General features: G+C 43.7%; 1 protein-coding gene across 1 annotated transcript in view; it reads right to left on the minus strand.

Moving 5' to 3' along the window:
* Positions 1–12,369, minus strand: part of ROCK1 (Rho associated coiled-coil containing protein kinase 1) — a 491,909-nt gene that overhangs the window by 133,837 nt on the left and 345,703 nt on the right. Inside the window, 2 exon segments of the mRNA XM_029591102.1 lie at positions 2,044–2,290; positions 8,300–8,391. Of these exon segments, the coding sequence (XP_029446962.1) occupies positions 2,044–2,290; positions 8,300–8,391 (339 nt within the window).

A 12,369-nucleotide genomic window follows, 5' to 3' on the forward strand; every position in this document is an offset into this window, starting at 1 on the left:
TTGGGACTGGGACATTCCAGTCTTGGGGCTCACTTTATAAAATGCTGGTGGCTCATTTGAGATTACTTCTCCTAAGTTGCTACTGAACCAATCCATACAGCACAGTATTTGGGGGCACGTGCTTCTCAGGGTGTTATCGTTTAAAATAATTAATGTGCTTTCTATTCTATAGACATTAAATATTACATGGAACTACAAGAGTAAGGAGTATAATTATAGTGCCATACCTATAAACCTGTACACGTACTATCTAATTTGCTAAAATTCTCCATGTAGAAAGAACACAATTAAGCCTAAGAAACCCCAACGTTAACCCTTGGCTAATTTATCTATTTCTTGTCAAAAATGTAGAGTGCTTGAGATAAAAACACTACAACTATGACACTATAATTATCTTAAATAATTGTATACATCAGAGGATGACTGCTTTTTTAGATCTCATTTCCTTAGAATTAACAGGCATAATACAAAAGTTAATGAAGCAACGTGAAAAGGCATTACTGCTAAAAAGCTAATTCTAGCTCCACAGACTTGTTGAATCACCCATAATAGCTCAATATTACACAATTATACATTTTCACCTCTAATTCCCAACTTTTGACTATTCATATAAACAGCTACTTAATTATTTTAACATTTACCAAAAAAATCTATATTTTTCTTGCTATTCCCAATATATAATTCTTATGAGACATGTACAATTTTGAAAATTATTACTTAATGCCTAGCATTATGAATATGAATTAGAGTTGCTGCTCTGCTGATCCATATCAAAACTTGATACATGTACCACCATCTTCATTTATGTAAAGCATATACATATAGGGGTAGATTTTAAGAATTTGTGCGATCGCGTACTTTTGTTCGCGCACCAGGCGCGAACAAAAGTACACTGTATTTTATAAGATACACGCGTAGCCGCGCGTATCTTATAAAATCCGGAGTCGGCGCGTGCAAGGCTGCCCAAAATCGGCAGCCTGCGCGCGCCGAGCCGCGCAGCCTGCCTCTGTTCCCTCCACCCCCCCCCCCCCCCGCACCTTCCCTTCCTCTACCTAACCCACCCCCCCGGCCCTATCTAAACCCTCCCCCTACCTTTGTTGGCAAAGTTACGCCTGTTTTCAGCAGGCGTAACTTTGCGCGCGCCGGCCAGCAGCCCCGCTCCGTGTTCAGGTCCCTGGTCCGGAGGCCGCGGCCACGTCCCCGGAACACCCCCGGGCTGAAACCATGCCCACGTCACCGCCCCCAAAATGCCGCATCACTCCGGGCATGCCCCCGACACGCCCCTTTTACAAAGCCCCGGGACTTACGCGCGTCCCGGGGCTCTGCGCGCGCCGGCGGCCTATGCAAAATAGGCGCGTAAATCCAGCTGGATTTACGCGCGGAGGGCATTTAAAATCCACCCCATTATGAACAACTGAAGAGCAGACTCTGGGAATAAGATGTCTAACACAGGAATGTAATAAAAAAAATAAGCTTAACACTATGTTAAAAAAATGGCAAGAATATGAGAAAAAAAATATTAGGAATAAACAGAATGGAAACTTAAGAATGAGAGCAAAATTGGATACGTGGCAAAAACTAGGCAAATTAATATATAAGCAATCTAGACTAGGAGTAGGTAATTCTGGTCCTGGTGTGCCACAAACAGCTCTGTTTTTTGGGATATCTATAATGAATATGCATAAGATATATTTCCATACAATGAAAGCACTGCATGCAAAGATACCTCATATATATTTATTATGCATATCCTGAACACCAGACCTGTTTGTGGCACCCCAGAACCAGAGCTGTCTACCCCTGAGCTACACAGTACTGCTGTTTTAAATAGTAATTTTTCACTGTCAGTTGTTCAATTGTACTATATCAGAAAACTGTAGGAATGGAGAAAAAGTAGACACAATATTCATAATAAACCAAAATTTTATAATTCATGTGTATGAGATGTTTAAATAACCACCATAAACAGTCAACAGAACCCCCAAAGAAGAATTAGCATTGGATACATTTATTATTTATTAAATATAGCAATAAAATGATTACCTTGCAGATCTCCAATCATTTCAGATCCATGACTTCTGTCCCTTCTTTCTGCTTCCAATGCTGCTTGTAGCTGGTAGTAATCCTTCTCCACTTGCAGTTTGTTGCTCTCTAATACTCTGCACCTTTCCTGTAGTTCTCTGTTTAGCGACTCTAACTGGCTCACAGTTTTGCTGATTTCTGTCTGACTTTTCCTGAGCCTGGCTGCTGTATCAGATTCTGTCCTTAGCAAATCATTGGCTTCTTCTAGCTGTTAATAAAGAAAAGGATATTTCAGTCACAGAAGAAACATTAACAGATTGATTTTGGTTAACAATTTTGTGAAATGAGTACTTAACTGGTGCTTAAGAATTATAGATACACTAAAATTGCACAATTATATTCATTTGTATGACTCCATGCCAGAGCTAAAGAGAAGGAGAAAGGAAAATTGGATCTTACCTGCTAATTTTCATTCCTGTAGTATCATGGATCAGTCCAGATACCTGGGTTCATCTCCCCCTATCAGCAGATGGAGACAGAGTAAAAAAGTCTCGCTGACACCGTATCTAAGCAACCGTGCCACCGGCAGTTCGTCAGTATATATCTATATCAAAGCAGATAATAGCAAAAAATATGGAACCATTAAACAACAATTAACAAGAACATGGAATGCAACACAGAACAATCTTACAGCTGAGCGGATGACTCTCCCCTTAAAATAACCCCCTTCTAATTGTGTGGGCTCTGGACTTATCCGTGGTACTACAGGAACAAAAATTAGCAGGTAAGAACTAATTTTCCTTTCCCTGTACGTACCCAGATCTGTCCAGACACCTGGGATGTACCAAAACCCTTATCCAGAGTGGGACTTGGAGAGTCCCGCTTGCAAAACACTCTCGCCAAAGGAAAGGTTTGCCAGAGCCCCGACATCTAAGCGATAGTGCCTTGCAAAAGTATGCAGCGACTTCCAAGTCACTGCTCTGCAAATTTCCTGCGGGGAATCAAGTTGAGATTCTGCTCACGAGGCTGCTTGCGAACGTGTGGAGTGAGCACGCAAGCCTTCCAGAACTGGATGACCCCGTGTAATATACGCGAAAGAAATAGCCAACCACCGTGCAATAGAGGCTTTAAAAGCCTTGGAGCCTCTATTAGGACCACTCCACAACACGAAGAGGTGATTGGATCTCCTAAAGTTATTGGTAATCTCGAGGTAACGTAATAAAGCTCTCTGAACATCTAGACATTTGAATTCCCTCGCATTAGGATCTGAAGTTAGGAAAAGCCAGAAGTTCCACTGACTGATTGACATGGAATGCTGAAAACACCTTTGGTAAAAAGGAAGGTACCGTCCGTAAAGAAACTCTGGATTCCGAAATTTGAAGGAAAGGATCTAGACAAGATAACACCTGTAACTCAGAAGTTCTTCTAGCCGAACAAATGGCGACGAGAAAAATTACCTTAAGTGTCAAATTCTTTAATGTAGCTCTTCAGAGCAGCTCAAAGGGAGGTCCACACAGAGCTTTAAGAACTAGATTAAGATTCCAGGACGGACAAGATTTCCGAACTGGAGGACGAAGATTCATTGTACCTCTAAGAAAATGAACCAAGTCCAGATGAGATGAAACAGAGGAACCTTCAATTTTGCCACGGAGAGAGCCCAGTGATGCTAACTGCACTTTAAGAGAACTAAGAGATAAGCCCTTGGTGAAACCATCCTTTAGAAAGATATTTCAGGAATGAAGGCCCTAAGAGGGCGAATTCCCCTGACAGAACACCAGGACTCAAAAATCTTCCATACCCAAACATAAGAGAGGTTAGTAGACTTCCTTCTAGACTGTAACAATGTGGTGACTACCGAGTCCGAGTAACCTTTCCTTTTCAAATGCCTCCTCTCAAAAGCCACGCTGCTAGACAAAAGCAAGCAGCTTGGTCAAAAAATATAGGACCCTGTCGAAGAAGACACGTCAGGTGGCTGAAGCGAATTGGGCCGTCTACTGCCAGGTTGACCAGATCCGCAAACCACAGACGCCAAGGCCACTCTGGAGCCACCAGAATCACCTATCCGCAGTGCTTTTCTATGCGACATAGAACCTTGCCCACCAGCAGCCATGGAGGCAAAACATATAGAAGAACTCCCTGAGGCCATGGTAGAACCAGAGTGTCGACTCCTTCGGCCTTGTACTGTCTTCGGTGACTGAAGAATCGGAAGGCCTTGGCATTCCGAGAGGTTGCCATAAGGTTGACATGAGGTAGACCCCAACGATCTCGAATTAACTGCATGGCTGTCTCTGAGAGTTCCCAATCGCCTGGATCCAAGTGTGTGCAACTCAGGAAATCCGCCTGAATATTCTCTGCTCCTGCGATGTGGGATGCCGCTAATCTCTCTAGATGTTGTTCCAGCCAGAGCACAACCTCTGCGCCTCTAGAGCCACTGCCTTGCTTTTAGTTCTGCCTGCCGATTTATATACGCTACTGTTGCTGCGTTGTCCGACAGAACTCGAACCGGATGATTCCATAGAAACAGCAGAAACTCCAAGGCCAAGCGAACCGCCCTGGTCTCTAGAAGGTTGTTAGACCATGCAGACTGTCTCGTGGACCAGGATCCCTGAACCGAATGGGAGTGACAAACTGCTCCACATCCAGAGAGACTAGCATCAGTAGTAACCACCATCCAATTGGGAACTTTGAGGTCCACTCCTCGACTGAGATTGGAAGTCTGAAGCCACCATGACAGACTGTCTCTCGGCAAACCCTCGAGAGCTAAGCGGATATGATATTCTTCCGATACTGGCTTCCAGCAGGACAACAATGCCGTCTGTAGTGGTCTCATATGGGAAAACGTCCAGGGAACCAAGTCCAGCGTGGAGGCCATTGAGCCGAGTACCTGTAAGTAGTCCCAGAGCTTGGGTAGCTGCAACCGGAAATACCGGCATATCTGGGCCTGAAGTTTCAAGATTCGATCTTGAAAGAGAAAGACTCTGCCTATAAGAGTATCAAACTGAGCTCCTAAATACTCCAAAGTTTGTGTTGGTGATAGCTGACTTTTGTCGTGAATCACTACTCAATCTAGGGACTGTAGGACTTCAAGAACTCGATGAACCGATTTGCGGCATAGAGACTCTGACTTGGCTCTGATCAACCAATCATCGAAATATGGATGAACTAGAATACCCTTCTTTCGAAGGAAAGCTGCCACCACCACCATAACCTTAGTGAAAGTCCGCGGAGCTGTGGCAAGGCCAAACGGAAGAGCTTGAAACTGAAAATGTTGACCCAGAATCATGAAGCGGAGAAAATGCTGGGAATCCTGATGGATGGGAATATGTAGATAAGCATCCATGAGATCCAAGGAAGCCAGGAATTCTCCTTTGCGTACAGCCGCTATGACCGACCTGAGGGTTTCCATCCTGAAGCGTGGCACTTTGTTTTGCATTGACCTTCTTTTAAATCGAGTATCAGCCCCTGACGGAGCTCCACTCTAGGAACTGGTACTACCGCACTTAACTGACATAACCGGTCTAGAGTCAGTTGTACCACCGCCCACTTGACCAGATAGCTGCATGGGGAAATTAGAAAAAGTTCCCATACGGGACGAGCAAATTCTAAAACGTAACCATTTCTTATCACATTGAGAACCCACTGGTCCTTAGTGATCTTGGCCCACTCATCGTAAAAGTGCCGTAAGCAAACTCCTATAATAGGAACGACTGAGTGGACCAGCCTGGCATCATTGGGTAGACTTACCTCTTGCCAAGGAGCCACCAGAGGATCCCCTAAAGGACCTTCTGGCTCCACGAAAGGATTGTCCCCATGCTTGCCCCCATGAAAAATATTGTCTCTGCGGTCCCTGCATACCATGGGTAGGCTGCAATCTTCTGTCAGACCAAAAATGAGACCTTGATTGAAAAAATCTCTTACCCTTAGGTTTATCCTTGGGTAACCTGAAGATTTTATTGTCTCCAAGAGACTGGATCAGCTGCTCTAGATCCTCGCCAAACAAGAACTTACCTTTGAAAGGCAAGGATGCCAATTGTGCCTTAGAGGAAACATCCGCTGCCCAATTGCGAAGCGAAAGCAACCTTTGGGCGGCCACAGCTGATGCCATTACTCTGGAGGAAGTACGCACCAAATCATAGAGGGCATCCGCACCGTATGCCACAGCTGCTTCCACACGCTCAGCCGTATCCACATCCACACCTGATTGAGACAAATTACCTTGAAGCTGCTGTACCCACCGGAGACAAGCATGCTGTATGAAACTTGAACAAAGTGCTGGACGCAAACCCAGGGACGCCACCTCAAAAATCCTTTAAATGTGTAACTCCATCTTACGATCTTGTACATCTTTTAAAGCGGCCAAACCAATAACTGGAATCTTGGTGCGCTTAGTCACAGCAGACACCGCCGCATCTACTTTTGGGAGAGAAAAAAAATTCTAAATCCTGTTCTGGTAAAGGGTAAAGTTTCCTCATGGCTCTGCCAACCTTTAAACCAGAATCAGGAGTCCCCCATTCCTCTTCTACTAACTTCCTAACTGACTTGTAGTAAAGGAAAGAAGTTGGGAGGATCTCAGATGGCACCTAGTACCTGGTCTCGGCGTCCAAATCCTGGGTCTCCTGAGGCATTTTAACCTCAAGAACCTGGTAAGCCAAGGGAAGCAAAACCTCCAGCTCTTCCCTTTTAAAAAGGCGGACCACTTTAGGATCCTCCGCCTCATGAATAAAAGAGACCGGGTCATCCCCTTGACCCACATCCTCGGTAGCCGGAATAACCGGAGCCACCAGGGGAGCTTGGCCAGACCCGAACCAGTACCACCAGGAGCTATGATAGCATCCTCCGGATCAACTGCCCCAGCGGCATCACCCCTGTGGGTGAAAAATCAAGCCCTGTGCTGAGGGAACCCTATTACCGGGCATAGGAGACCCTCTTGGGACCCCCTCCCCCCCGAAGGACCCTCAGTGGGCTTGGCTGGTGGAATCTGCGGCTGTGTAGTCCCCCAAGCTGTTTCTGTCAGGCCATATAGGCATCATGAAGAAACAAAACAAACCAGACCATGCACCAAAACCAGCATGGTCTGGTTGAAAAATAGGCAAACCAGAGCTTTCCTACCCTTCTAGCCCTCCCTGCCCGTTACCCAACCCGGAAAGGGCCGGAGACAGAGATGGAGGACCCTCCCCCGGCGATGCGGGAACTGCCACGGCAAAATCCAAAATGGCCACCGTTCCCACGCCGGCCGGGTGAGGTAAAAAACGAAGCTGCAGCAGGTCCAAAAGACAATGATACTCAACGCTGTTTAGTGGGAGAAGGAGCCACAGACGAACCCTCCCCACCGTCAGCACAGTTAGTGCATAATCCCGATCTATTAAGCCAGGAAGAATCTGAGCCGCATGAAAGGCATGCCCTGCCGCGAGCCATAAGGTAGAGATAAAATTAAAATCCTTTCTCTAAAGGTACTCACCACGACAGAAAAGGTCCCCCAAACAGCTAAAGCCCCACAAAAGCTCCTACCTAAGGGGAGGTAGTCGCTCGCCTGTAGAGCAGCGCTCTGGTGCAAACACAAGGTTTTTTGTTTTGTTGTTTTTTTTAAATTAGCTTTAGTTAAAAGTGAACAACCTGCCCTGAAAAATAAGCAAAAATAGCCAAAAATTCTTGTAAAAAAGTATTGTAAAGAGCCTGCAGCCGCCTCAGCGGCCTCGTGAAGGGAGGAATCTGGACAACCAGATTTACACCTCACGGGTGCCCAGACCAAGCACACACAAGGGTACCAACCCCCGGCTCGGCCGCCTCAATCAGACAGGGAAGAACCCTAAGGATTCTAAAAAAAAAAAAGAAGAAAAGAAACCCCTGGAAGGAAGGCTCAAAAGAAAAACATTAGCTGAAAAAAATTAGTCAACTGCAGGATTAACAACCTCTGCCATCTGCTGGAGATAGAGAAATACTGACGAACTGCAGGTGGCACGGTTGCTTAGATACGGTGTCAGTGAGGTTTTTTTCTCTGTCTCCATCTGCTGTTAAGGGGAGATAAACCCAGGTGTCTGGACTGATCCGGGTTCGTACAGGGAAACAAGATTAGATTAACATTAGAGTTCAGTTTAGGGAAAATTAATAGATGAGGGCCACCTGGACAGTCCCTTCTAGTGAACACCAGATAATTATATATTCACCCCCTAGTTTTCTGGGTATTCTGAACCTCTACTAAAACTATCAGAGTAAGGGTAGGAAAGGAAGAAGGAGTAAGGATAGCGATTAAAATAAGCATTGCCCCAGTATTACTTACTTGCTTTTGTAGCTGCATTATCTTTTCATTTGCAATTTGTGAATTTTGGCTTATTTTCTTCAGATCTTCTAATTGATCTCTTAATGTGGATACTGTAGAAGAAATGGAAGGGTTTTGAAGCAGAAATGCATTACTAACTTTAACTGAAACAGCCAGAGGGATTCTTCTGTAAATTTGAAACAGGGATAAAATGTTTGAAAGAATGCTTTCTTCCTTTTCAATTACAACAACCTCTCGATTTGATTCATGATTTCCCTAGTTCTCAGTGCATTGCTCTAATCACTAGGCCACTCCTCCTCTTACATGTGCAAGACCTCCCCATTCCATGGGAACTAAGAAACATACAAAATTAAGACTACCAGTGTTATTTTTGGTGTGCTAGGGTGTTCATAATTACACCAGTTTGAATTCAGGCATGTGACACACCAAGTGAACTGAATTCAGTTCAATACCCAAAAAGGTGAGTGTTGTAGAAGGACCCTTGGCTTTGTCTTGAGCTGAAGGGATATCTAACTAGTGGCATTCCAATAAAATCCCCTCAATATTTGCTGGCATATGCAAAATGTCCTCAAGAGCCACAAAAAGAAAGTTGTCCAAATAGTAGACAATGTTTTTGATCCTGTCACCTCAGAGATAACCCAGTGGAAAAATGAACTGAGGCCTATCAACTGGAAACTTTTTTGGCTATACTGGAAGAAAGCAAAAAAGTGGATTCTATGTCCACTTTGGCAGTGAGTGCATTTCTACGAGAGTCGCTGACAACTGAAACAACAGAGTCAAAAGAAGAATGTTACATGTAACACTCTTCCAAACTGACATAATTATTTACTAAGGTACCAACTGACCAGGTCATTCATCAAAATGCGTTATGCCATAACAAATGCGATAAGAACAGTAATGCACAGTGCAAATGCAAATTTTTGGGAGGGGTGGGATCAGGAAGGAGTTTCGACAGGATTTGGGAAAATGAGAGGCAATATTGCACCATGTGATAGCATAACGGATGCTATTGCACAGTTTAACGCCAGAAATAACGCCACCTTTTTTCCAGGCATTAGGCTGTGCAATATGCCCGAAATGGCCATAACGCAATTCGCGCTAAATTTTTAGAATTGCATTTTGGCCATTTCTGGGCTGGGAGAAGGGGAGAGAGAGAGAGAGAGAGAGAGCGCGTCTCTGGGGAGGGCCTCACAGTGTGCAACTATTTATATCTCTATAGGAGAGCCATCTAATAGGTCGAGGTGAGGTGTTGGTGGTGCTTTAGGGTTTAGGGGCCAGGTTCTCATGCAGAGATGTATGAACAGCACAGTACAGTTTGGTGAAGATCTGATGTCATTTGGAGTGAAGAAAAGTCTCACACAGATGAAATTTTGTACTATGTTCTCTCACCCTAGCTTGATGGACTCTATAACAGGGTGCTATCAAGCTAGGGTGAGATAATATAGAAGAAATGGCATCTTTGTGAGACTTTCCTCACTCCAAATTACGTCAAATCTTCACCAAGGTGTACTGTGCTGTTCGTAAATCTCATTCTACTTGAGAAACTGGTCCCTAAATCACCACCAACACCTCACCCTATTATATAGCCCTCTTAGAGAGATATAAATACTTCACTAGCACGAGGGCCTTGTAGAAAGGCACACTCTCTCTCTCCCAGTGCAAGATGTGAAAAATAGGGATTATCACAGGGCGCGATAAGTTTACCACACCACGCAATGCGAAACGGTATGTTACCGCGTGGTGCAGTAATTCTAAAATTTCCCTAAACACGCCCCTTTTTCTTATCACGGGCGTTATCAATGCATTAACAATGCATTTTGATGAATTTAGGGGTTAGTGAGACAAATTTTGGATTAAACAAAAATTTACCTGACTCCTCCCTAGGAACCAATGCCAAAGGAGAAATAATCATTCTCTGGAACAGGAGTTCTATAAATGGTTTTGCCATCCAATCCAGGCTAGCTTCCTTATAAATGTTTTATTCAATTATTTTGCAAAAAACAGGGCACTGTCTTCATGAAACTATACTTATATTCCCCTATTGTCCCACAATAAGTGATATCGAAACTGGAGATAAAATATTTCTGTAAAGCTTGTACCTTGTGCAGTCAGGGATATTTTGTGAAACATGGCTCCATCTTATCGATACATACAGGGGAAAGTACCAAACCCAGAAGCAGAACTCATCTAGCCTGTGCCAGAGGATTTATCAACAGGTTTACTGGAGTGCCTTGCCAAAGTGTGGTTAGGAATGCATAGGTATGCTTGAAGCAGTAGCCCTGAAAAGTGGCATATGCCTGTTATATCACAAATATACTGCTTGTACAGGCACAGGTTGCACTGGGACTGCTATGGCACTGGCCAATGCCCCTTACTTGTCATGCACTTGAGCCACAGGTTCACATCCTGTGTTCTCCATTACATATAATTATCCTCCATTTTGTCCCTGAAAAGCTCACTATAACTGCACCATATCCATCCCTGCATAATCCTTGTATGCCTCCAATATAGTATCATTAATATAGAGAAAAGAACTCGAGTAAAATACAAAAAATACCAATGAAGAGAATTTTACTCAAACGCTACATATAGCAACTAATATATATATATATATGACAAAAAGGATTGTAACTCAATTTTTACATGACCATCATAATCAGCGTCTTGAGACTACATTAATGTTTAATGACATATCCAAAACTAGACATGTTTGGAGTTACATCCATTGATCATAGAAAACAATGTCTCTCAATTAGAAAGAAGAATATCTCTCACTTCATTCAAAGAGAATTTTTTTCAAAACCTTTAGTTAAGCAAATAAAATGCTTAAATACTGTATAGTGCTGTTATGGATTATTTTGCACTTATCTGTAAATAATCCGGGAGCTAACAGAAACATAGAAATGACACAGAAAAGGACCAAATGGTCCATCCAGTCTGCCCAGCAAGCTTATGGAAGTATCTGCTGTGCTATGCAGGTTACCCCCATGCTTATCAGTTTCTCAAACAGTAAAAGTCAGGGCCCTCATTTCTTACTGTCTGAATCCAATTCCCTGTTACCTCTTGGCATTGAAGCAGAGAGCAATGATGGAGTTGCGTTAACAGTATGTAGGTTTATTGGTTAACGGTAGTAATCGTCGCACCAGCAAGTTACCCCCATGCACTCTATTCTTCATTTTCATCCTCTAGTTTTTAGGAATCCACAGTGTTTATCTCAAGCCCCTTTGAATTCTTTCACTGTTTCATTTTCACCACCTACTCTGAAAGGACGTTCCAGGCATCCATTACCCTCTCCATGAAGAAATATTTCCTGACGTTCGTTCTAAGTTGTCCCCCTGAAGTTTCATTTCATGACCCCTAAGTTCTACTGATTTCTTTCCAATGGAAAAAGTTTGACGATTATGCATCATTAAACTTTTAAGGTATCTGAAGGTCTGTATCATATCTCCCCTACACCTACTCTCTTCCAAGGTATACATATTTAATTCCTTCAGCCTCTCTTCATAGGTCTTCTGATACAGACCCCACACCATTTTGGTCGCTCTTCTCTGGACCACCTTCATCCTGTCTTTATCCACCTTCAGATACAGACTCCAAATGAGGTCTCACAAAGACCTATACAAGGGCATTATTACCTCCTTTTTCTTACTGGTTATTCCTCTTTCTATGCAGCCCAGAATTCTTCTGGCTTTAGCTATCGCCTTGTCACATTGTTTCGACATCTTCAGATCTCCAGACACTATTACCCCAAGATCTCTCTCCTGGTCTGTGCACATCAGTCTTATATCCCCCATCACATACACTCTTTTGGACGGCCACACCCCGATGCATGACTCTGTACTTCTTGGTAATGAATCCCAGTTGCCAAATCTTCGACCTCTCTTCCAGCTTTCTTACATCACTTTTCGTTCTCTCTACTCCTTCAGGCATGTCCACTTTATTGCAGATCTTAGAATCATCTGCAAATAGGCAAATTTTACCTTCTATCCCTTCTGCCATGTGACTCACAAAGATATTGAACAGAACCGATCCCAACCCTGATCCCTGTGACACTCCACCTTAACATGGCT

Source organism: Rhinatrema bivittatum, chromosome 2, assembly GCF_901001135.1.
Source record: "Rhinatrema bivittatum chromosome 2, aRhiBiv1.1, whole genome shotgun sequence".
Taxonomy (NCBI): Eukaryota; Metazoa; Chordata; class Amphibia; order Gymnophiona; family Rhinatrematidae; genus Rhinatrema; species Rhinatrema bivittatum.